Raw genomic sequence first — 24,894 nt, 5'->3', positions numbered from 1 at the left:
TGGGAGCCACCCCAGTCGGGTCCATTGTAGCTGCCCAGGACCTGGTGGGACTGTTGCTGAACGGGCAGGAAAGTGTAACATGGACCCGGCCATCTGATCCCAGGGCCGGGCACTGTGTGGGTGTGAAGCACACTTGGGACTCCAGCGAGCTGGTGTGAGCTCGGGTTACCGTTGGCAGAGGCCCTCTGAAGGAGCTGCTGCCCGGCTCACTCCTCCTCCTCCTCCTCCTCCTCCTCCTCCTCGGAGCCCTGGGGATGAAGCCAGGAGGGACGCAGCTGCCCCTGGAGGAAGCAGGGCGACATCCTGTATACTTGAAAAGAAAACTGAAAGTGCCTTTCTTCACAAGAAACTATTGTGTTTTCCTCTTTTTTCATAACCCACAGGTATGACAGAGTTCCTCTGGTCCCAGGCTGAGGGGGCGGGGGGGGGGGGGGTGGTGGCGGGGGGAGGGGGAGCCAGAGAGGTATGAAGGGAATTTGGATTGTTCCGTGGTGCGTGTTCTTTGTCTAACTCAGGGAAGGTGTCAGCCAGCTGGAGCCCACCCCGAGGAGCCCCGTGCTATATGATAGGGTCCTGGTGATAGGAACCTCTCTTCTGGCTGTTAACTTGCATTCCTGGGTAGATGTGGAGAGAGAGAAAGCATGCCGGAGCCGGAGCTAGGATAGGAATGTGAGTATTTCCTTAATTGGACACGAGAGCCTTGAACTGGTTCCAGTTTGGGTGTTTTCTTTCAAGAGCCTGGACCCCAAAGATTCCGTAGAGTTTTCTTTCTTACAAAATCCCTTTGGTTCAAAGGCCCCTTGATAGAAATAAAGAAAAAGCCAGGGCTGAATCTCTTTGATATTTGGGAAGGCAAGAGTCTGTGGCCTTCCAGATCGCAGGCTTCTTTGCGGGGTGAGGAGGTTCTGGGTGGAAAGAAGGAGACCCCTCCTAAGACGGTACAGGGCAAGACTGCCCACAGGCTTTCTGTCCTGTCTCAGAGCCTGGATGGGAGGATGCAAAGCACTCTCCCCTAGAGCATTGATAGAAGAAATTTCTCTTAGCCTTCTGAGTGTTCTGAGAACTCAAAAGATTCCTCTTGCCTCCTTTATTGCTTTAGGAGTCTGCAGCACAGAGAAGCCATGCAACAGGCCTGAGAACTCACAGCAAAGTAAGTCAAAGGCTAGAGGATTTTGTCTGGTAGGTTTGGTGGTTTTGTGTGAGGACTAGTCACCTGATGGCTTATGTGGGAAAGCAGCCCACAAACAGGCATTGGCCATGTGTCCAGAACCCAGGTGGACACTTGCTGTGAGGCACCAAAGACAAACTCGTAGGGGGTGAGGGGTGATGTGGGGACACTGGGAGCACCCACTGGGCAGAGCTCTGCTACTTGCCTCTTATGTCTGGCACTCCCCCTCCCCCAACCAGCGCTGGAAACTTCAGTCAAGGGACTCCAAGGGAAAATGGGGCGGTCTGTGGCTGAACTGAGTGAAAAACCAAAGCAGATACAATCAGCTCTGCTGAACCCCATCTTTTCCCCCAAAACACCTTAAAAACAAGCCCCGCGTCTGCTCAGTGCTTTCCAGCTTACCAAGTGTTTTCATAACACTCTCTCATTTCATCCTCACATCAACCCACACACATTCTTGCCTTTCAGATTTCTTATGTACTCAAATGAGTTTCCTTGAAAAAAATTGGCTAGAAACTCCCCTTCTTCTACTCAGTTTTTTTTTAAACCCCAAGACTTTGACTGATATCTTTAAGAAGCTCGCAGATTCCCAGGGTGGGAAATTTATTTATTCTGCCAGCCCTAGCCGACTGGGTGGAGTCCAGTAGTTCTGGTCTTGGCTATTGGAACTAACATTAAAAAACAAAACACTTATTTATTTGAAAGAGAGAGAGTGAGCAGGGAGAGGGAGAGAAGCAGGCTCCCTGCTGAGCATGGACACCGACCCCACGATGATGGTGATGATGATAGTGACGATGGCAATGACGACGGCGACACTGATGATGGCATGGGGGGGATGGGAAGGGGCGCAATCTCACAACCCTGAGATCATGACCTGAGCCAAATCAAGAGTTGGATGCTTAACTGACAGAGCCACCCAGCTGCCCCTGGAGCTAACATTTTATATTCAGCTTGTAGTTGATCTGTTAAAACAAATAAAGGAACAAGGGCTAGGATAAGCCTAGGACTGTGGGGGAAAACAGAGGCTTTAGAACAAAGACCCAGAGTCAAATTCTGGTTCAGCCATTTGAGAACTATGTGGCCCTGGCCCAGTTACTCAACCTCTCAGAACCTCTCTCTCTCCATCTGACAAATGGGACAATAGTGCCTATGTCTTAAAGTCATCATGAGGGGTAAACATGCTAGCAGATGCAAGCGCACCTTAGGCAACAGCTACTTTGTGAAGTCCCTTGGAGCTGAACACGGCACCAACGTCACCACTGCTAGGCAGGTTAAAAGGAATGCTGTCTTTTTGCAAGGCTGGAGGGAGATAAAGCATGGAAATATACTGCAAAGGAATTTAGATGGAGACTTTTTTACTCAATGAATAATTAGCTACACGGCCTGCATACCTGCACAGGGATGCCATGGGTAACTGAGTACCTTTTATTATTTTTTTAATTCTTATTTTAGGTGCAAGAGAAAAGGAGCTGGGAAACTGGATTTAGGCGATGTTGGAAAGCAAGGCGGTTCTGATCACACTTGGATTTTTGTTGAAGCAGAATTGCAATTCGACTCTTGAGTCCCTGAAGCAAAGGCGACAGAGGGAGAGGTGCAGAGGCTGTTTAGATCCCTGAGCGGTACACAGTAGGTGCTCAGGAAATCCCAGTGGTGAGCTGATAGGGTTCGGAGAGTCCAGATCACGAGTGTGACTTTCGCTGCTGACTTCTTGGCAGAGGCATAGCACTGTAGTGGAAAGAACATTTGACCAGTGCTCTGAAGGCCCGCGTTCAGGTTCCATCTACACCATTTAATAGCCTGGTGACCTTGGACATGCCATTTAATCTTTTAGGTGTCTTCTCACCTGTAAAATGAGGAGACTGGATTCGGTGATTTGGAAAGTCTCTTTCAGCTCTAAGGTTCTGGGGCTCTATGTTCACTTCATCCAGTGGTGTTTCTGTTTCTTTATTTGAAAGCAATAGGGATAGAAACCTATCTCATAGGATATTTGGGAAGCTGTGGTCAGTCTGCATGTTTAAATACCCTGTGTCTTTACAGGTATGATCAGAGCCATGTAGCAGAGTAGCTGCGTGATCTCCGGCAAGTGCCCTAATTTATTTCAGATTCTGTTTGCACACTCTGGGCCAGGGACCGCATATTGTGCTATGGGACTCTTATTACATTCTTATGAAAGCCGAGATCATGAAAATGCTTTGAAAACGGCAAGGCACTACAATCAAGTATTATGATTGAGAAATGGCATAGTTGTTATAGTGACATCAAAGTTTAGCCCCGTGCCTTCCCTATTTTCATATGAATGAATGTGTCGCCATGGTTTCAGAAAACAAAGTGTACATTTGGGGTTCTAACCTAAGGCTTGCTTTCCACTCCAACTTATTAACAAGAAGTAAATTTAGTTAAAATGGGCATTAATATAAAGTTTCCTCAAGAGCAGGCATCTGGGGGCACCTGGGTGATTTAGTTGTTAAGTGTCTGCCTTCAGCTCAGGTCATGACCTCAGGGTCCATGGATGGAATCCCGCATCGGGCTGCCTGCTCAGCAGACAGCCTGCTTCTCTCTCTCCCAGTCTCCCTGCTTGTATTCCCTTTCTTGCTGTCTCTCTCTGTCAAGTAAATATATAAAATCTTAAAAAAAAAAAAAAAAAGCAAAAAAGCAGGCATCAGGGAGTTACCCCAAGGTTCTCCAATGCAGGGGATTTTTCAGGAGCCCAGACATCTGCTGGTGGAGACCTTACATCCCACCCTCTTCAAAATGAGGCCATTTTAAGGGTGTGTGTGTTGCAGGAGTAGGGGATAGCTTTCTGAGTCCAGAAAGTTTTGCAAGTAGTAATCATCAATATGTAACGGGGGGGGGGCATTGGTATATGAAAATGGTGAGTCAGTCTTTCATCCCAGGTCTTGCCAGGGATTGCTACTGGGGAGAAATGGCAGAAGACACGAGCCCTGCTCTCCCAGGGCCAGCGTTAGTCCCTGGAAAGGCACAGTGTGTAAACCAGCTCTCCGAGCATGGGCATCTCCTTTGACTCCCTAGATGACTACATGTCCCAACCAGCCTTTTGAGAACTTCTCCCCCCTTGCAAAAGGCACAAACAACCCTGTTAGCAGTAATCCCGTACTGTTAAGTAATCCCCTTAGCATGGGTCCACAGGAGCCCTGGTGCCCCCATCAGTTCGCCATCTCCCCAAGGAATACCACGGAGGTGGCTCTTGGAAGCATGCATCAATTTCTCATTTATGGTATGCGGTGGGGTGGGGGGTGAGCAGAAGCTCCTGAATTTCTCTGGTTTGAAGGATCAACTTGGGGGTGGGGATCAGGAGTGAGGGGTTGTCTTGGAACTGTGTTTATTACTCAGGCGGGACATGTATGAATGACCAAAAATAGCAAGGTTGTTTTTATTTAATCCTCGTCCTTATTTTTATTTGGGTTAGCTTGGGAGGGCTCATGAAAATTATGAGGGCCTCCTCATGGTCCTGCCCCTGTTCAACCTACATCACCATGAATCCTATCACTCTTCACTCCAGTTCCGCTTATGTATTTCCACTTTTAAGCCTATATATGGATTCAAGACATTCACTACCTTTCCAAGAGCTGATTGACTTCAAAGCCCATTTAATTTTGCCAAGTTTTTGAAAGCTCCCCCTTCCTCTCCTGCACACACACACTTCCTCAATCCCCAGTACACACATAGATCAGGGTTATAAAGCCATTTTACAGTTTTTGAAGCAGAGGTGTGAAGCAACGCGCTCCTGCCACAGAGGGGCAGACTCCCAGCCTGGCTCTGGGGGCTGCGAAGCCTGACCACCAGGACAGACCCTGGAGTTGTAATTCCTGGGCAGTGTGGGAGGGGTTTGGCCCAAGCTCTTTGTTTCAGATCCCGAGTCAAGGCTGGTTGGGGTGCCCACCCGCACCCCCTGCCCCGTGCCGCTGTTGTGTAGGTGTCCAGTGGAAAAACCCTTCGACGATACCACATCCTTTCACACACAAATAAAACCCTCCACGGATCCGCGGGCTGCAGACCAGTCCCTTGCAAGCTAACGCGATCCCTACGGGTATTCGGTCTCCCCGGCTTCGCGCTCCCTCCCTCCTTCCCACTGCCTCTCTTTTAGCGATGCTCCCGTTCTCACACAGCTTGCTGGAGATGGAAGGGACGTGCCTCGGGCCTGGTTTGGGGGATGAACTCTGAAGAGGGGTCCCGAGTTGTGAGTCGGGGACGGCGAGAGGGTGCAAAGGAGGGCGCCGGCATCTGACATTCAGAGTCGAGGGATGGCGCCCTCCTACCGCGCAGCGCGGCAGCCGAGCGGTCACGTCCGGAGCGGGTCCCGTGCCCTTCGCAAGCCTACGATCCTCCGCCCCGGGTACCCAGGGGGTGTGTGGAAGGAGGAGGCCGCGGGCGCGGGAGGGTTTGTCACCAGGAAGCGGCGTTGACATTGAACTGGTGCGTGCGTGTGTGTGCGCGCGCTCGCGTGTATCCACGCGCGTGTCTGCGTGTGTGAGTCTTGGGGAGGGAGCCCTGCTGGAAGCAAACCACGGCCTTCGGGGAGCTCAGCCGAGCGCGCCCCCGAGCCGCCGCCTGCAGGAGCTGCGAGCGCTGAAGCCATTCATGATTTTGGTGACGTTATTCCAGGAGTGGGCGAGAGGGGGGCGGGGCCTCCCGGGGCCGAGCCCCGCCCCCGCCCCTATAAATACAGCTTCCCGGGCTCTTTGTGGGGCCGCGAGCTCGGTGGAGAACCGAGAGCTCCGTGTGCGCTGCAGACGCCCTGGCAGTGGGGTTGTCTCCGGAAGGCGGACCGGCGAACGCCTAGTGCCCGCACCCCGCCGCCTGCCGCGCCTGTCTGCGCCCCTGACATCCTTACTCGGGACGCGGTGACCGTTTTTAAATCACAAGGGCGTGGGTCAGCCTCCCCTAGGACTTCATGTCTGTATATTTCCCCATTCACTGGTGAGTACCCTGCGCCCTCGGCGGGCATCCGTCTCGCGGCCATGGCTGCGGGGCCCGGGCGCCCGTTCCTGCGGGCTCGGGTGCGAGGGCAGCAGGCGGCGCGGACGCCGGCACTCACCCGCCGCCCCAGCCCGTGCAGGAGTCAACGTCAAGGTTGCAAAGGTGGGGGTGGGGGGAGGTGGTGCCGAGAGCATCCAGACAAAGGGAGTGAACTCGAAGCCCTCACTTAAGTGACGGCTGGGAGGGTGTGTATGTGCTGGTGGTGAGGTGGGGAGGCGGGGGGAGAACCTGGGATCAAGCCCGAATCCCGCTAATAAAACCCCCAATGCGGAGGGCTGCGGGAGGCACGCGCCCCGGCTAGCGCAGGGGGCTCCAGCTCTCCCCCGGCCCCTCCCCTTTTTCTTTTTGTTTGCATGCAAGTCTCGGCGTCGAGGCCGGCGGCAGCGGGGCTGAGCTGGTGCAAAGGAGGCTTTTGCAGAGCGTCGAAGGGTGGGGAAAAACGCTCTCCCCACACGGAACCCGGTTAAAGCCACAAGCAGCAGCAGAAGCACACGCCGCACCCTCTCGATTTCATTCCTCTTCAAAAACCCGATGCGCCTTTTTGGGGGCCGGCGCTGGGGCGGGGGAGCCGCCCTCACCGGCCGGGGTGGAAGAATCCCGGGCCGGGCCAGGGGCGGAGGAGGTTCGTGCGGACCCGGGATCCGGGCCGGGAGGGATGCGCCGCGGGCGCCGCGCTCGTTGCGGAGCGAGGCCCGGGGCCGCGCCGGCTGCCGCTTCCTTCCTGCGCCCGGGAAGAGGAGGAGCGGCCGGGGGGAGCACTGGCGGCGCCGGAGGGCGCCCTCAGGTGCTGGCGCGGCGGGCGGGACCCGCAGGTTCTAGCTCCGCGCTGTCCTGCTCAGCCCAGGAACCGGAAAGTTCATGCGTCTCGCTTCAACTTTTGGGGCCCGCGCCACAGCCCGGAGCGAGGAGCGAGCGCCCCTACACCAGGCGAAGAACGGGGCGAGAGCCTCTGGGCGCTCTTCTGGCCTGTTTCTTTGCGGGTCGGTTGGGCAGCCTTTCCATGACCCGGGATCCCTTTGGAGTCCCCTTCCTACAGCCCCCCCTTCCTGACGCTAACCCTTGCCGGAAGCCCAGCATCTGTCTCTCCTCCCCCACCTTGGCTCTGTTTAGAGAAATGAACTCTCAGAACAAAGTAAAAATTCCCCTACCCGTGAGGCTTGCGTACCCCCTCCTTGCGGGCGCCCCTCCCCTCCCACCTCCCTGGCGAGTGAGCAGCCAGGTGCCATGTGGGGTAAGACTTGGAAGGCTACTGGAAGCTTTGTGCCGGTGGCCACCCCAGACTTGCCAAGGTGGGTGTTAGGGCCCATCAGGGTTACTATCCCTTAAGAAAGTAAGGGGAAGAAAATAATTGGGAATTATTTTATAGTTGGTTAGCACTTAATAGCTTGCCATGGTTTTTCCACCCGAGATTAGCCATTTAGCATAACTGATATATGCATTATTAGCGTTATGGTAAGAAACAGAGCACCTGTGGCTCAGAGAGATTATATTACTTGTTCAAGATCACACAGCTCTTGAATGGCAGAGCTTGCACCAGACCTAATGCTTCTGTTTCCAAATCCAGTGCTGTTTCTACTCGTAGTAAGCATGAAATGAAGAAGAATCCAAGGAAACCCCTGTTTCCTTAGATGCAGTCTGCCTAAAGCCTTGCCCACATTTTTCTTCTTTTTTTTGTAACTGTGTGTAAAGGCATGATGGTGAAAATATTGGGTGTTGTGTAGGGAGTGCACTGACTTTGGTATGTACTATTTGGCATTATGCATTCCGGACCCTGTATGTGCCCGTGGTTTGTGTGAGGATAATGGAACATTTGTATCCTGCTTACAGAGTACAAAGCACTTTCACATGTCAGCCATTGGTGGGCCAGCTTGGCCCCTCTGGAAATTTCCTTTGCAATCAGAGTCTGGGCATCCTTAAGGCTTTTAATCCAGGGGATGTTTTTCAGGCTTCGAGCTTGCAGCTGCTGTGGCCAGCCTAGAGAAGGGGGTTGGATGGCAGATGTGAAGCTTGCAGAAAGCTGACCCCTTGGGGCTTTAAGTGGGACATTTTGCAAAAATGAACACCAGAGAGAGAGAGAAAGAGAGAGAGAGAGGAATTTGGGAAGGCAGCATTATTGGACTTGGTTTCCCTGAGACGGACTTGTTATCATTATGTAATAATAATATGCAGTTCCCCTAGAGACGGGTTGAATTGGTTTTAATATAGACAGATGGACTCAGCTACCTACTGTTTCGGTTTTTTCTAGTTCTGTCACTTAAAAGAAAATCCAGAGTCTCTCTGTGCCAGTGGGGACTTGCACAGGAGAGGAGGGAAGAGAGGTTTGCCAGAGAGGTTTCCAAGCAGTTTCAGGGCTTTGTTGGGGGAGGCTGAGAGCCCTCATGCCGTGGCTTACCAGGCACTTCCTCAGGGTGTGAGCTTGTTTTTCTGTGAGTTCTGTTTTGAACACCTCTCATCCTGCCTCCAGACAGTCCCCTGATCTAACAGCAGAAAGCACCAAGGATAGGAATGTGAAAGCGCGCGTGTTTGTTGACTTTTGGTCTGGGTTTCTTGGCAGCCCCGACTATCTGAGATCCGCCGAGATGACTGAAGTGATGATGAACACCCCATCCATGGAGGAGATTGGCCTCAGCCCCCGAAAGGACGGCCTTTCCTATCAGGTGAGTCCTTTCCTATCCCGGGGTCCTTCCGGCACTTCAGAGCCTGGTGACTTTCGCTGGGGCTGGAGGCAGATGTGGTTCTGCATCCCAGTGCCACCTGGAACAGCTGTGCGACCTTGGGAAACTCCCTTCCTGCCAGCGAGCCTCAGTTTCTTTGTCTGTAAAATGGGGCAACAATAGTCATTACCTCAGGGGATGGTGGTAAAGATTCAACCTGAGGAGATGCTGTTGTGTGGAAGGCATTCACGGTGCCTGGGACACAGGGTTCGGCAGGCGTGAGCCGATGTCACTCATTAGTCATTAGTGGCTACTGTGGCCTCTCACACTGGCAGCAGCAAGGGGGCAGATGTGATTTGAGCAGTCAGTCCAGACCAGCGCTTCCCTTCACAGCCGTGCCTTGGGCACTAGAAACATCACCTCGAAGGGTAGCTTATGGGGAGAGGAGATCTGGTGGAGTGGAATGCTGCTTTCTTCCTCAGGTGATGGTTGACCCACTGAGGCCCACAGAGTTAATGTTCAGAGTACGTAGAATTGAGGAGCCCTTTCCCCAGAGGCAAGCTGTCTCAGGGGTGTGATTTCTGGCATCTAGATTAGACATTGTCCTACGTGATGGATCCAAAATACAGGAGGACCTCAAAAAGTGCTCTCAGTGTGACCTTCAGACTCTTAAAACAGTGCTCTTCCTCACCTGCGGTGCGCTCGTCTGCTGCCCCCAGCTAGCTACACGGCACCTTGCTGTCTCTGGAGACGTGAACTGCTCATATTTCCAAGGAGAGTCCTGAGGTTCTTACATGTGGGAGGGGAAGGAGTCTATTTTTAAGGGAAGACCTTGGAGCTAGGGAAATTGTGTGCAAACGGTGCTTGGCTTGGGGAAGGAAGATGAATGGAGTGTCGTGGGCCCATTGAGCAGATACTATCTGAATGTCTGCTGTGAGCCGGGCGTCTTACAGATGGTGCTCATTTACTCTCGACCAGAGCTCTGAGGTGGGAATTCTTGCTCTGTTTAACAGACGAAGAAACAGGCTCAGACTGTTGTAGTCCCAAACTGCAAAGCCTAGCTCTTCGGGTATGTCATGGGTCCGGACCTCGAGCTAGTTCTTGCTTAGAATCTAGACTGGCTCTGGCTAGTCGTTCTGTAGAACCATTCCAGGGCATTTATTCTGTAAAGGAAGAGCTGTGGGTGTGTGAAGGGAGAGGGAGGGTTGATCAGAGAGCTGAGGTGAGAGCTGAGTTCGTGTGAGGTAACTTGGTAGGTGACAGCAGAGTCACCTCAGATGGGGAGGCTCAGGAAGGCCCCTCTGTTCGGTGTCAGGGTCTGGCCGAGCCCCTTTGGCTGGCTGGAAAGAAGTATTCATGTGGCCTAAGGAGATGAGGGAAGTGCGGGGAATACCCTTTCCTGGTTGGTTTTCTACCCTCCACCCCCAGAGTGGGTCTGAGAGAGACCATCGAAGGCCCCAGAGCCTGTGGGAGGGTAGAAGTTTCCTGGCCCACCAGGGAGGGTGTTTTTGGATACCAGTTTCCAAGCCTCTGAATCAGACCGAATCTCTTTGTGGTTACAGGTGAGGTTTTCTCTCAGTTCTGGGTTTTAGCGTTCCATCACAGAACGCTTCCAAACACAGTCTCAGTATAGCTTGTGTGTGCTTTCTGTGTTCTCCTTTTGAACATTTCCCGGGATCAAGGTGCCATATCCTGCCGCGCCATTGATTCCACCTTTGGGCCACCCTGCTGGAGTGAGGGCCAGGACAGGTGAAGGGGGTGGAACGTACCGCAGTTGGTGGGGGGAGGCTGACTTGGGGTCGCAGCAGCGACCATCAGATGGCCTCCGGGCTCCCAAGATGTCATGATGCCACCTGAGAAAGGGCCCTAACTCTCTCCTAGTGGAGCTGGCCTAAGAGTCTGCATCCCATGGCCCCTTGGGAAATCCGTTCCTGCCGCCTGGTCGAGGGCTACTGTCCACTTCCAAAATACCTTACCTGGAGCTTCAAAGCGCTCTTGTCACCAGATTTCAGGAAGGTCTTCTGGTTGCCTGCTGAAGAGAAAGGGGGAGAGCATCATTTGTCCTGGGTGCTTGTTGTCTGCACTATGCTACAGTGGGCGCTTGGTGGAGGGCCCAGGGCTCCCAGGGAGAGCAACATGGGCATAATACCCAGAACACAGGCAGTTTGGGGCAGCGGCGCAAGGCCATGGTCAGTCCAGGTACGGACGGCCGTGAGAAGGCTTGGCCGGTCAGACTGGGGCTGGGCCCTGAGAGAATATTAGGACCGGGAGAGAGCAACTCCATCTCTAATCTAATTTTCTTGCACACCCAGATACCCCTTGGCTTGCCCCGGTTTATGCCAGCTGCTGGGCTCTGCAGCCGGCTGATCCAACAATTGTTATATGACCAATATCCTCTGGGCCCACTCTGAGCTCGTGTCAGGCAATTAAACACATTCCCGCCGGAGCTCTGGGGACTGGCCGGGACTACGCGGGCCCAAGTCCATCCCCGGTGCATGCTCGGGCTGGGCTCAGATCTGGGGCGGGACATCTCAGAACTCTGCTCTTGGCATCCTTCCCGAGAGAGTAATAATAGTACATGGCTTTCACCAGGCCCTGCTTTTCCAAGGAACTGAAAGTGGGAAGGAGACATCAATCCCAACTTGGCAGATAAAAAAGAACCTCAGGCTTGTGATTTGACCTTGAGAAAAGGTCGTAAAATGGATAGGCACCCTGGACTTTGTCAGTCATTCTCCCACCTTCCAGATCTACCCAAGAAGGAAGCTTTCCTCATTTCTCTGCCCCAGATGTGACCTCTTTCTTCTTTCAACACCTGTGGCATTTGTGTTCTGAAATATTGCCGCCCTGCCCTTTGTGGGTGTGGGTCCTGCCCAAGGCTCTGACGGCAGGGGAGGCCTTCTTTCCTTCTTTGTGCCCATCAGCCTCCCCAGCCCAAGATGCCTACTGGTTCCAGGCCTTTCCAGACAGGTGCCAAGTGAATGGTGGTTGTTTTGGTGAGGTTGAGTTTGATGATCTGAAAGCTGGCCGTCTTTGCTTCTGCTTTAGGGTTTTGTTTCGTTTTCTTTTTTAAAAGAGTTTATTTATTTGTTTGACAGAGAGATCACAAGTAGGCAGAGAGGCAGGCAGAGAGAGAGAGGGAGATGCAGGCTCCCCGCTGAGCAGGGAGCCCGATGCAGGGCTTGATCCCAGGACCCCAAGATCATGACCTGAGCCGAAGGCAGAGGCCCAACCCATTGAGCCACCCAGGCACCCCTCTGCTTTAGGGTTTTTAAAGGGTCTTTCCAGCTCAGGCCTACCAAGGCTTTGGATCCCCTGGATCCAAATTTATACCCTGGAAAATTTGGGTCAGCCCTACCTTTCGTGCTTGGGAGTTAGTGTTGTTTTGTGAGCATCTATAAAAGTCAACAGAGCCAGTGCCTGGTTTCATCTTAGCATTTATTTGGAGAGTCAGCTCAGTATGGGAACGCCATGTCTGCACACCCACTAGACATGAATTATGGCACCTTGCTGGGGGTGTGAGTAAACAGTTACATGAAAGTCTGAGTACATTCTGGGTGGGCTGTGGGGAGTCGCCGGGTCACTTGGACTGAGTGGGAGGGTCCCCATGAGGACATTTAGATCCCCGATGGTGTCAGCTCCCTCCCCTCACGGCGTCCGTGGGCCTCCCACGGTACCCCCACTCATGGCACCAAAGCATCTCCTGCTGACACCTTCCTTGGCCCCAACTCAAGGAAGCACTGGTCAGCGGCTGCCTTGTGGGGCCCTCCATTGGCTCCGGAGGCTCTAAGAGGGTAGCATTTTGGAGTGCCTCGCCTCTCTGATGGGGTCTCCTTTCCTGCTGCAGCTGACTTGGCCTGTCCTGCGTGGGGAAGGATCCTGAGCGTTTGTCTGTAGATGCCGGCACGGCCCGGACCCAAGGGCTCTCGGCAATTTTGCCTTGCTCCCGGACTTGCCCCCGGCACAGCACACTGAGCCTTCCGCAGTCTTACCATTCTCACTAAGTTCCAGAGAGAGGTATGGCTTCTAGGCTTGCATTTAAAATTGTCCCTTCTCTAGAATCTGGACGGAGATCTGATAGCTCTGTCCTTCTCTAGGCTCTTTAAATTCCTCTCTGATCAGCTGGCGCGTCTCTGGCTGTTCCTTGTATCCCCTCTGCTGTTCTTGGTCACGTACTCCTACCCCCTGACATCCCTTCGACAGTCCGACAGGCAGTGGGCTCTCCTTGGGGGAAGGCAGGGAGGAGGCACTGGAGAAGGAGCTCGCTCTTCTCAGCCTTCCGTGTCCTGTGCCTTGCCTTTGATCTGCAGAGCTCAGGACTTCCCTGCCTCCTCCCCTTCTTCCTAAGACTGGAGGAGGGATAGCCTGGCTTTTGCACCAGAGGGAGGAGGGAGAGTGGGGGGGCTGACCTCTTGCCACAGTTCTGTCCTTTGCTTCTTGCAGTCTGAGAGCCTGAGTCAGAGCTGGGCGTTCAGGACGGGGGTAGAGCACTAGGCCAGCTGAGAGCTGTCCCCCACCCCGAAGGGATCTCTCAGTCTCCTCTCTCTGCAAGGCCCGACAGCAGTGGGATCCCCCGTCCCCCTCTTGCTGCCTCCCTTTATCAGAAGCGCAACAGGCTCAGGTTAATCTCAGCGAACAGGCTCGGATTAATCTCTAAAGTTAGGCCTCGGTTTGGAAACCCCCTCTGTGTGGAGCCTTTCTTTAGGAAGACCCCCGAGTCTGGCTCCCCCTGGGTGCTCCCACCGGTGCAAATGCACGTGCTGAAATACATGACAGGTCGAGCTTCCTGCCGGGGTTCAGCACTCAGAGAGGTTTGAGCTCCTTGTTGTCCCTGCCTCCCTCCCCGACAAGCCCTGCTCAGGAGGCCATTCCCGGGGGGGACCCATCCACCGCCTGGTGAGGCCCAGTGGTGGTACCCCACATGTTCTCAAGAGTTTGGGAGGCCCTGCTGCGTGGCCTTACGGAAGTCCCACGGTCACTAGGAAATCATCTTCCACAACATCAGACTTGAAAAGCCTCTGTTGTCCCTGGAGGGAAATAAAGCTAAAATTGCTGAGCACTTGGCAGGACACGTCCAGCTGTGGCCACGACGTGTTACTGGAATTGCAGCAAGTTTTGTTTCTCCTCTCCCCACCCCCTCTGCTCCGCACCCTCCCTGGTACAACTCATAACGAGGTGAGGCAAAACAGGCAGTTCGGGTCACCTGGGGCCAAAGCCCAAGGAGCGCCTCGTTTCTGAGTGGGCATGTGTCTACACACGTGGCCTCTAAGTCCGTGCCTACCTCGTTCAGATCAGCTCTCCTTTGAGGGACCCAGTGCCTTCCTTCTTAGGCCCAAAGCCTTGACACAAACATCGTGTTCACTGTTTTAGAGTGCCCCAGGGGGTGAGGGCCTGCAGGAGGCTGGAATCAGCCCCCCGAACAGCTCACACGCTGTGGTCACAACAGTCTGTCCCATGGCCAGGGAGAGAACAAGCTTTCTTCACTTCCCCGGCCAACGTGTTGCATGCTAGAAACGAGCAGCCCAGCCTTCTCTCAAAGGGCCTGTGTTAGGCCTGACGCCTGTCCAGGGGTGGCGCGATCCTCACTGCCCGGAGCCAGGGGCTGTGTCTGAGACTGCTCTGTTCCTGCGCCCCTGTGTCCTGAGCTCGCAGGGGTCCACTGGACCCTTCCCCTGTCCGTTTCCCGCACGCAGAGCTATCCCTCTACTGAGGCCATCTCAGAGCCATCCCCAGGCAGAGATTTTTAAAGCATCAGCACCTTCTTGACATCGGCCCAGACTTCGAAGTTGAATAGAAGGGAGGATTGTACCACTGGGGAAAGGGATGAGTTTGGGTGGCGAGTCTTGTGACCGGAGCCAAGAGCTATTCCTGGGTGTCTAGTGAATGTCCTGAAATGATCTTTCAGGTCCAAGTCCCGAAATAATCTTGGGAGCATATGAAGACAGGCCCTCATTCACATGGGGCTCAGGGTTGTCAAGCCTTCACTCCTTTCCAGTTCAGAGACGCTGGACTGCCTCTGCTACCTGTGGCCTCCCCACCCTTCCCTTGTCCCTGTGCCCACCCCAGGGGGATTCTTGATCAGCAAATCAGATCTTATGTCTGCTGCTTCATTCCTTGGCTGGGGGAGGTCCCTTATTACACAGATCTTCTTAGAAGAAAATTAATTTGCCAGAAGTTTCTCCAGACTATTGTTCAGCTAGCATTTTATATTTAAGGGAAGTTTGGGAGCTCCTTTGGGCCCCTGACTGCTAACATTACGTGCCTGTGCTGTCAGAAACTCCTTTTTTAGGCAAACTATAGAGAAGAGGCACCCAAGCATTTAGCTGAAGCAGCATTGACTGCTTGCTTCTCAGCCACAAATATTATTGGAGCCAACAGGAAGGAAGGTTCTGGATCTCCCACCCGAAGTAGAATTGGCCTGAGCGTGAAGGGCATTCACAAATCTAAGTTCAGAGGTGGTTGGCTTCTAGGTCTGACCTTAACCTAACTTGAATCTGAAGGTGGTTCTCAGACGGAATTAATAATATACCTTGAACTTGGGTCCTGCCTTTACTTTGTAGAATACTGGTCCACCCTGTGGATTTCAGAAGCATCCTTGACTTTCCAAATTCCCGAATTTTTTTTTTTTTCCAGACATACACCTGCATATAAGCTCTGATTTAGTAGGTCACTATTAGCCCAAAGTGTGTGGGCAGCACTGAGCTCAGCCGCCGATGTCTGTGGACAGAGCCCCAGGTGCCTGCTGAAGACTCAGACTCATACACACACACTTGTAGACACTCACACGAACACCCACGCATGCACACACGTGCACACACGTACACACACACACTCACTTATGACCAAAGGGCCGCTGGTGGAATGTTGATAGGGGTTGTTTTAGACTGGAGTGCTGAGATGATAGGAAAATTTTCGCTTCCTTTTCCCAGTAATTTCATATTTTCATTGAAGAGTATGTATTTTATTGTCCTCCTGCTTACTTCTCAAACTGTGAAGACACTGGCCATGTCTTCATAACCTCTGCCCAGGATGGAATTTTAATTTTCTTTAACCTTTTTGTTTTCTAAATCACCGTGATCTCACCTTGCCCAAATCATAGCTGTTCACATTTTAGCATCTTTTCCAGTGCCCTTAATATTTTCACATAGCCAAAATTGCAGAGCTGCGTTCTGCTTTTTTTTTTTTTTTTTTTTGCTTACCAGTGTGGAAGTCTTCAGCATCTCATCATTTCAACTTATCTTAAAAATGCTTCAGAGCCAGAATTTTTTTTTTAAAGATTTTATTTGTTTATTTGACAGAGAGAGATAACAAGTAGGCAGAGAGGCAGGCAGAGAGAGAGGAAGGGAAGCAGGCTCCCTGCTCAGCAGAGAGCCCGATGTGGGATTCGATCCCAGGACCCTGAGATCATGACCCGAGCCGAAGGCAGCGGCTTAACCCACTGAGCCACCCAGGCGCCCTCAAAGCCAGAATTTTTAATAAGCGTACAATATTAGATCCTAAAGTTAAAACACGTTTCTTTTTTTTTTTTTTTTTTTAAGATTTTTATTTATTTATTTGGCAGAGAGAGATCACAAGTAGGCAGAGAGGCAGGCAGAGAGAAAGAGAGGGAAGCAGGCTCCCCGCTGAGCAGAGAGCCCGATGCGGGACTTGATCCCAGGACCCTGAGATCATGACCTGAGCCGAAGGCAGTGACTTAACCCACTGAGCCACCCAGGCGCCCCTAAAATATGATTCTTTTTCCCATTCTCCAGTTGTTGAAAACTTTTAGATTATCTCTATTTTTCCTCTTACAAATTATGTGATGATTTATATATAACTTTATATATCAGTCTGTCCATAGTTGATACATTTTTCTCAGAGTAGAGTCTTAGGACAGTTTCTAAGTCAAAAGTTGTGTGTGTGAGTGGTGTGTGTTATAATTATAAAGATAATACTGATTTCTTTTAGAAATTTAGAAGAATTTAAAATGCAAAAAACCCACCCATATTTTTGTCACCAAAACATTTTGGTATGTTTACTTCTAGTATTTTTGTATATATTTATGTTTAAAAAAATAAAATTGGGATAAATATGTGTATGCTCTAGTAAATTTTTTTTCACTTACTACAATTTTGTGACTCTGTCCATTTGTTTTTCTTTGGAAAAAGGCATATCGTTTTGTTACATGCTACTTCTTACTGCCAAATCTTTTTTTAGGTTGTGGCATATTTTGTTCCTGCAAAGAACACTGCTCTGAACATTATTTTACATGAATCTCTGCACAGACCTGATTTCTTTCCTTGGAATAAATTCTTGGAAGTACTAATTCAAAGAGATTCAACATCATTAAGCTTCTTGATTATATATTACTTTAAAGACAGAAAACAAATAGAAGGGTTTATCAGAAGAGAATCTTCTCGCCTGGAAAGCTCTAGCGCCTAGAACTTCAGGGGTATAAAAGCTATAGAGATGAGATCATGAAAGTGCTCTGTGGCAAAAGTCAGAAAGGTGTTTGGTTTATTTCAGAGTGTTTAGGCGATGTTGTACATCTTCTTGTAGTTTGTTCCTTATGTATTTTGAGCAGAGACGATAACAACTAATGATGTTTAGGCAGCACTTAGCCAGCCTTGCAAAATAGCTGGTGATCATGTTTTTGTCTCTTCCTGGGTATAATGACACACTCTGGATTACAGATGCATGTGGGCCGGCGACTGTCCTACTTGTCTCCTTTATTCTGTTAATGTCAATGGAACACCAAGTGACCTTGAGGAAAACCAGTGATATCATCTCTGCCTGGAGACCCATGACGTTTGGACAGATGCAAATATGGTCCCCAAGCCATCATGCTCTCTTGGGGTGCCACATGTGGCTCATGGAATGGTCATGGTTTAGAAATATGGCTTCTCTGGAATCCAGGATGGACTGGGCTCTTAGAAGCAGATCTGAGCATTATAGAAGTTTTGGGCCCAGAACTCAGGTTCCTTTTACCTAACAACTGTGCAAACCTCAGGTTCTTTGCAACAAGTAAGCAGCCCAAGCCAGTGTTCCAGTAGGGTCCGCAGATTCCTGGTGCTTTACAAAGTGCGTTCAGGTGTTAAGGCAAACTTTAGAAATGGCGGTATATTTTTATGGTTACTGCTTATGACAAGTAATACTAGTTTTCCATCTATGTAGTGATACAGAGTTTCATTTTTATATGTTTTAAACAAGTAAGTAAGATAATTGAGCCATCCTGTGTATGTGGACAAGTAGGCGTTAATTACCATGGTGTCCACCTTCTGGAGACTGGCATCACTATTGTTATCATGAAGGAATTTCTTCTTTCTGACTCTCATATCCTTTAGATGAAAGCGTTCTTAAAGATCAGCTAACACTCAATCATGATTCCTGTAATTCTTTGGTCATTTGCCCCTCACATGTGGCAGTTGAAGCCTTAGTATCTTTTCTGGCTGTTTTCCTTGGCAGCCTGAGATCAGAGGTTCTCAGGCCAAATTACTTGTTAATAATGCTCCGTGTATATACTACTTGATGTTTTAACAAAGTGTTAAAACCAGAGGACAGCTGCTCCTGGGGTTCACGGAAATTTTCGAAGGGATATGACAGCAGAGAGTATTTTCGCGAAACCTAGTCCCACATCTTCAGGCTCCCTGTGTTGCTGTTCGAAAATCCCGTTTCCTGAAGCCGGGCTTCCCCAGGTTCTTTGCCTACTTTCTTGTCAAGCTTGCCCTTCCCCCCACCCCCCCTTTATAAGAGAAGGAACTGCTTCTTGCCCTCCTGAGTCTTTTAAGGTGACTTTCCCCAGGGTGTAGAAACCAGAAGGTCATCAGACAAATGGGCCATTCAAAATGCTACTGCCTAGGAAGTTCCATAAAATCCCACTGATCTATCACATGAAGGAACCAATAAAAAAAATTATCTTTGTGTGGAACAATTACTTGCGGTATGTTTATTGATGAGTTACATAGCTGCCATGAGCCAATCCAGATTTGTTGTTGCTAACAGGCCTTAGGGTCATTTGACATAAAAATATTAACTGTCCATTTGTATATGTGACTGTCTATTGCAGAGAAGTATGAAAAAAGCTAATGACTAAAAACTTATATTAAAATTCCAGTGAACAGTAGGATGGAGATATAGTTTCAAGCAGAGAAAAGAATAAGATTTTAGAGCTTCTTTATGAGTTTATTTTTTATCTTTTTAAATATTTTATTTAAATATTTTATTTATTTATTTATTTGAGAGAGAGTGCATGAGTTGGGGGGTTGGGGAGGGAAGGGCAGAGGCAAAAGCAGACTCCTTGTGGAACAGGGAGCCACACATGGGGCTCTATCCCAGGACCCTGGGATCATGACCTGAAGTGATGGCAGATGCTTAAGTGACTGAGCCACCCAGGTGCCCTGTTCATGAGTTTTTTCATGGGTGATAGTTGATACCAAGTTACTTTGGAATTTATGAGACATTGGGTACATTTAAAAGAGTGGTATAAAAATTCCATTTTCAAATGTTAATGTTTGTGGGCGCCTGGGTGGCTCAGTGGGTTAAAGCCTCTGCCTTCGGCTCGGGTCATGATCTCAGGGTCCTGGGATCGAGCCCCGTATCGGGCTCTCTGCTCAGCTTCCCTCTTTCTCTCTGCCTGCCTCTCTGCCTACTTGTGATCTCTCCCTGTCAAATAAATAAATAAAATCTTAAAAAAAAAAAAAAGAAGAAAAGAAAAAAAATAAAATGTTCATGTTTGTAATATATCAGGAGTTTTAGATGTCAATTTAAGAACATGTGGAAGGGGCGCCTGGGTGGCTCAGTGGGTTAAGCCGCTGCCTTCGGCTCAGGTCATGATCTCAGGGTCCTGGGATCGAGTCCCGCATCGGGCTCTCTGCTCAGCGGGGAGTCTGCTTCCTCCGCTCTCTCTCTGCCTGCCTCTCTGCCTATTTGTGATCTCTCTCTGTCAAATAAATAAATAAAATCTTTAAAAAAAAAAAAAAAAAAGAACATGTGGAAGGACACAGAGTTTTTCCAAATTCTTTCAGACAGTAGATAAGCAGGTGGACTCAAACTGGCACTAGAGCCGCTTAGACGCGGGAGTGCACGTGACAGCAGTGTGGTCTTGGGTCACTTAGGTGTTTTTTGGACATAACCAGCGATGGCATTTCAGAACATCTCAGCACAGAGGACGATGGGCTACTGGATAACTGGTTTCTAATCTTGGCTTTGCTCCTACAGAACTCTGTCATCTCAGGAGGAAACTCACATCACTTCTTTTGGCCTCGATTTCCCCAACTCTATGGGACAGAGTGGATTCTGTCACCTTTGTTAGAATGTTGTGTAATGAGGTGAAATCCTCCGTCCTCATCCTAGCTCCACCCACTAGAGTTAGAAAGAAATCTGCTCTTTTCTTCATGTCAGCCTTCCAGCTGTTTGAAGCCAACTTTGTGTTCCTCTCCAGTCTTCTCCAGTTTTAAAACATACCTTCCTTCAACCTTGACTTAATGTGGTCATCCTCTGGAGGGTGTTTTTTTCTCTAGGCCAGCAGTTCTCAAATATTTTGATCTCAGCCCCTTTCACATTCTTAAAAATTATATAGGAACCCCAGAGTTCTTTGTTTATGTGGGCTATGTCTTTTGATATTAAAACAGAATGTTTAAAATTTTCATGTTTTAATCCCTTTAAAATAGCAGTAAAACCATTACATGTTAATACAAATAACGGTTTTTAATAAAGATAAACATGTTTTTAAAACCAAACCCAGACCAAAGTTTAGTGTGAAGAAAGGCATTGTTTCACATTTTTTTTTTTTTTTGGCAAATCTGTTTAATATCTGGCTTAATAGAAAATGGTTAGACTCTCATACCTGCTTCTGCATTCAATTTGTTGCCATACGTGTTGGTTGAAGTAAATGAAGACAATCTGGGCCATGCAAGATCTGTTAGAAAAGTTAAGAAAAGGAAGAAATATCTTCATAGCCTTATTCAGGTATTTTTTCTTTGCTGTTTCATGAAAATTCAACAAGTGGTGGTTTCTGAAAGGCTAGCAGCAACGTGGAATCTGAAACCTTATCAGTGAGGTTTTTGTGCTCTTCCATTCAAATCCAGCAGCCGTCTGTCTGACACTTTGAATGGGTCCTTTCCCCACTTTTGGTTTTGTAATGTGATGTGTTGATCATTTGGAAAATACCTGTTCGATGAGTAAGACAGAGCTTCCAAATATGGACACATTGCATCCTAAAACATCAGAAAGTCACATTTATGCATGTCTTTACCAGTCTCATCAGAAAACCTTCAAGTGTTAGGGAGCAGACATGTTTATAGTGGCTGATACGATTTATGCTTGAAAGCTTGATTTTTTATCATTGGAACCAAATATTGTTAGTCATTTTCCACAAAGTGATGTGCTTATTTTGCTCACTTTTGAGGACATGTCCCCCGAATACCCAAGTCAAAACAACCATGGTTTATTGGGCAGTCATGTTTTCAAGTAGACACGGTGTTCCATGGGGGAAGTGGCTAGTTGAGCTGGTAACTGCATCACATGAGTGCTTTTTCTTGAGATGGACAGGTGAAGCCAGGAAATGCAAATGAGAGGTCATCTCATACCAATGAGAGGAGGTATACTTTGGGATGCAGCAGAGTGCTGTCTGCTGCTGGCTTTCCATTTTATCACATACAGTACTAAAACAACATGTACTTAGGAGGCATTATTTAATAAAAAATCATTTTGACTGCTTTATCAAGGATATTAGGTCTTTTTTTCTTTTCTTTTTTCCTTTTCTTTTCTCTTTTTCTTTTTTTTTATTGTGAGTTGGAGGTGGTAAAGATTATAATGACTACAGGTGCAGTTTGCTGCTGCTGCATTCATTAATTCTTGCCAAGGTGTCAGCAATTTCACCCCCCAGTGTTTTGTATGCCATTAGTGCCAGTGTCAACACTCAGAAAGGCAAATGACATCTTTGTACTATTAAGAAAGTATTTTAGGGGCGCCTGGGTGGCTCAGTGGGTTAAAGCCTCTGCCTTCAGCTCAGGTCATGATCTCAGGGTCCTGGGATTGATCCCTGCATTGGGCTCTCTGCTCAGCGGCGAGCCTGCTTCCTCCTTTCTCCCTCTCTGCCTGCCTTTCTGGCTACTTGTGATCTCTATCAAATAAATAAATAAAATCTTAAAAAAAAAAATAAAAAAAAGGAAAGAAAGAAAGTATTTTAACTCTGTGGACACTCCTTCCAGGAAAGGAGCTTGGGATCTGAGCTTTGAGAACCACTGCTCTAGACTGAACAGAAAGAATAGGTCTGATCAGAGGACAACAGGGCCATTGCCTCCTTGCAAGTGTAGACAGCTTCTAGGAGTACAGCCTTGTTCGTTTCAGTGTTGTAGCATCAGTACTGCAGTTCTGACCAAGTAAAATCTCCAGACCTCTCTTATAGCGCCTTCTATCAAGCAAGGCTTCCTGTTTGGGAAGGAAAAAAAAGTTTTTAACTTAAAGGAAGATGGGTCCATTAGCTGGTGACCCCACTTTGGGACAAGTGAGTTGGAGATGATGGATGGTATCTAAGTGGAGATGTTTCATGGATGGTGGGAGGGGGGAAGTCCAGCTGTAGATTGGGAAATCCTCTGCCTGTGATGGACAGGTGAAGCCAGGAAGCAGAGTCTGAAGAGAAGCCTAGGATGACACCTAGTCTGGGAGGGCATCTGTCTAGGGAAGATGAAGGTAGATGAGCCAGGGCAGGGGCATAAGAATCAGGAGAGACCGTGAAGCCTGAAGCAGGCTGAATGGCCTGGTGGGGTGCTGCAGAGGTGGTGTTGAGTGAAAGCCAGGCAAAGGCCATGGGGCAGGACTGTAAGGAAGTCCTCAGAGACTTGAAGGGGTTGTTTCCATGCAGGGACGTGTTTGGAAGTCAAGTGGTTAGGGGTCAGGAAGGGGAATCCAGACAATGACGGGAGGTCTGTGGGACTAGGCCAAACATTCAAGACTTTTGTCTCCAAAACCAAGAATGAGAGAATGGTTGGAAATGGTAGCTGTGCCATTTTGGGCTTTCTGAATGAGAGGAGGTATGCTTTGAGACATTTGGCCAGTATTAATGGAGGAGGATGGAGAAAGGGATCTGTCATCCCTAGGGGCCCAGAGGTGATTGGGAGGCATGTCTTCTTTCTAAAGGGCAATTATAATATAGTCAATAGGATGTGGGTGTTTGAAATCATCTATGCCGGATAATGGCGCTCTTTCTCTTGCTGCCCTGGAGAGCTTTGAGAAATGTTCTTGAACCTTCCAAAATCCCCATCAGCTCGCTGGGCCCAGAGTTATCAGTAGCAATTAGTGCTAATTAATTGGAATTTGGAACTCTTGACCTGCAGGATGGGTGTGTGTTTGAGAGATGTTTATGAAGGATGGTGTTTATCTGGAGGATTTCCTTTTCTTTTAAGTATCAGGGCTGGAGGCTTAAGCATCTCTAATCCAAAGGAAGGAGAACCCACAGTTGCTACAAAGCCTTAAATCTCTCCTCAAGTCTCCTCATAGGATTAGAGACACCAGAGAAGGGTAGGAGAGGGTACGGTGGATGTTCCAAAGCCCCAGACCAGAGGGATTTGAGCAGAGCGAGAGCGTCAGGGATGGAAAATGAGGCGACTTGCATCCAACTGGAGATGAGACTCTTCTTCCTCCCTGAATCCAGTTAGGAGCCCCTCTGCTGTTTGCTCTGGTTCTTTCTGTTCTTACTAACCACATTGCACTTTGAAAAGTCAGTAAAATGCAAATAGTGATGATGGTGGTGATGATGGTAAAATCGCAGGCGGCAAGTATTTCGAAGAACATACATGTTCCTTGCCTTCACATGTTGTTAGGGGACAAACAGCAGGGTGAGTTTCGTTTGGATTCACTGCTCCCTTGGCAGAGCAGGATGCTGGTGGAGATCTGCCCATTGTTAGAAGCCAGCCACTCCTAGGAAGGAATAAACACACACGGCCAATCCATTGTTGTTCTGCAGAAAAAATAAGAAACCCAGACTTTGGGAAGCTGAGGGGCAGGAGGGGTCTGATGGCCCGGGCAGCCGACTGCTGGAGTGGGCTGGGAGGGGGGCGGGGGTGTGGAGGTGCATAAGGGAAAGATTGCTAGCCTCAGGGGCTTCTACTGAAGACCAGGATCTGGACAAGACAGTGGTTTTTGTTCCGCTTAGCCTAACCCATGCCCTGGAAAAACAGTCAAACCCATTTCTCCAAAGGACCTGGTCTAGAATTGTTGACCCCAAGCCCAGGAGTGCTGCTTACTTGCTCCTGGTCCAAGCCATTGGGACCTCACTCTAACTCTCCTTGGGGACCCCAGTGTTACTTAATGAGAGCCATCATTAGGAATTTAAAGTTTACAGAACATGTTCACACATACCTATGTTGGATCCTCTCCAAAGCCCTATGAGATGGGAATTAACATTAATCCCAACCTGTAGATGAAGACAGGAGGGAAATGGGCCACCGCAGCTTCGAGCCTTTGGGTCCTATGCTGGGACTCAACATGCAGGAACATGTAATCAATCCTATAAAGTAGAAATCCCTTCCTTGTTTCACTCAGGAGGCAACTGAAGCTCAGAGAAGTTAAAATGACTGGATCAAGGTCACAGAGATAATAAATAAGACACGGGGGCAAAGTTAAAGCCCAATCTTTCAGACTCCTGGTCTACCACCAGTGGGCATGGCAAGTTTCCATCACAGGCTTGAGGTTGATTATTCCCCTTCTGGGATCAGAGAGGGGAGAGGCTCACTGCATGGTTTTGTGTGCAGAGGCAGGTCCCTCTCAGTGCCTTGGGGACTGCCTGGTTATCCACCTCAGGCCCTCTGCCCCGTCTCCCCTCTCTACCCTACCCCAGTACACCTCATCCCTCTGTTGGAGCCCGGCAAAGAGGAGCGAGCTGCCCACACTCCAGAGGTCTCAGCTTGCAGAGCTGGTAATGAGCCCTTTGTGTGTCCAGTTTGCCACCTTTCATCTCCTGCTCCCGCTGGTGTCCGCTTTCCCTATTAGCATCTCTCAGCTCTTTGCTGAGCCCTCCGCCCAGTTTGTGGCCAGCTCGAGTTGTTTGTCAGGGATGATGGCTGAGGGATATGTGCACTCAGGGGAGGGCCGCTTCAA

General features: G+C 49.5%; 1 protein-coding gene across 3 annotated transcripts in view; it reads left to right on the top strand.

Moving 5' to 3' along the window:
* Positions 1 to 249: 249 nt before the first annotated feature.
* Positions 250 to 24,894, top strand: part of LBH (LBH regulator of WNT signaling pathway) — a 30,112-nt gene continuing 5,467 nt past the window's right edge. The window contains exons 1-4 of one of the 3 annotated variants that reach the window (XM_044261827.1): positions 250 to 383; positions 516 to 669; positions 1,100 to 1,150; positions 8,721 to 8,823. In XM_044261827.1, the coding sequence (XP_044117762.1) occupies positions 8,746 to 8,823 (78 nt within the window). In that variant the 5' untranslated portion in view covers positions 250 to 383; positions 516 to 669; positions 1,100 to 1,150; positions 8,721 to 8,745. Of the gene's footprint in view, positions 384 to 515; positions 670 to 1,099; positions 1,151 to 5,881; positions 6,107 to 8,720; positions 8,824 to 24,894 lie in introns of those variants that run through there. The other 2 variants (XM_044261828.1, XM_044261826.1) reach the window with 2 other exon arrangements.

This window comes from Neovison vison, chromosome 8 (assembly GCF_020171115.1).
Source record: "Neovison vison isolate M4711 chromosome 8, ASM_NN_V1, whole genome shotgun sequence".
NCBI lineage: Eukaryota > Metazoa > Chordata > Mammalia > Carnivora > Mustelidae > Neogale > Neogale vison.
Note: the sequence above shows the minus strand (reverse complement) of the source record. Positions and strands in the feature narration are given on the sequence as shown.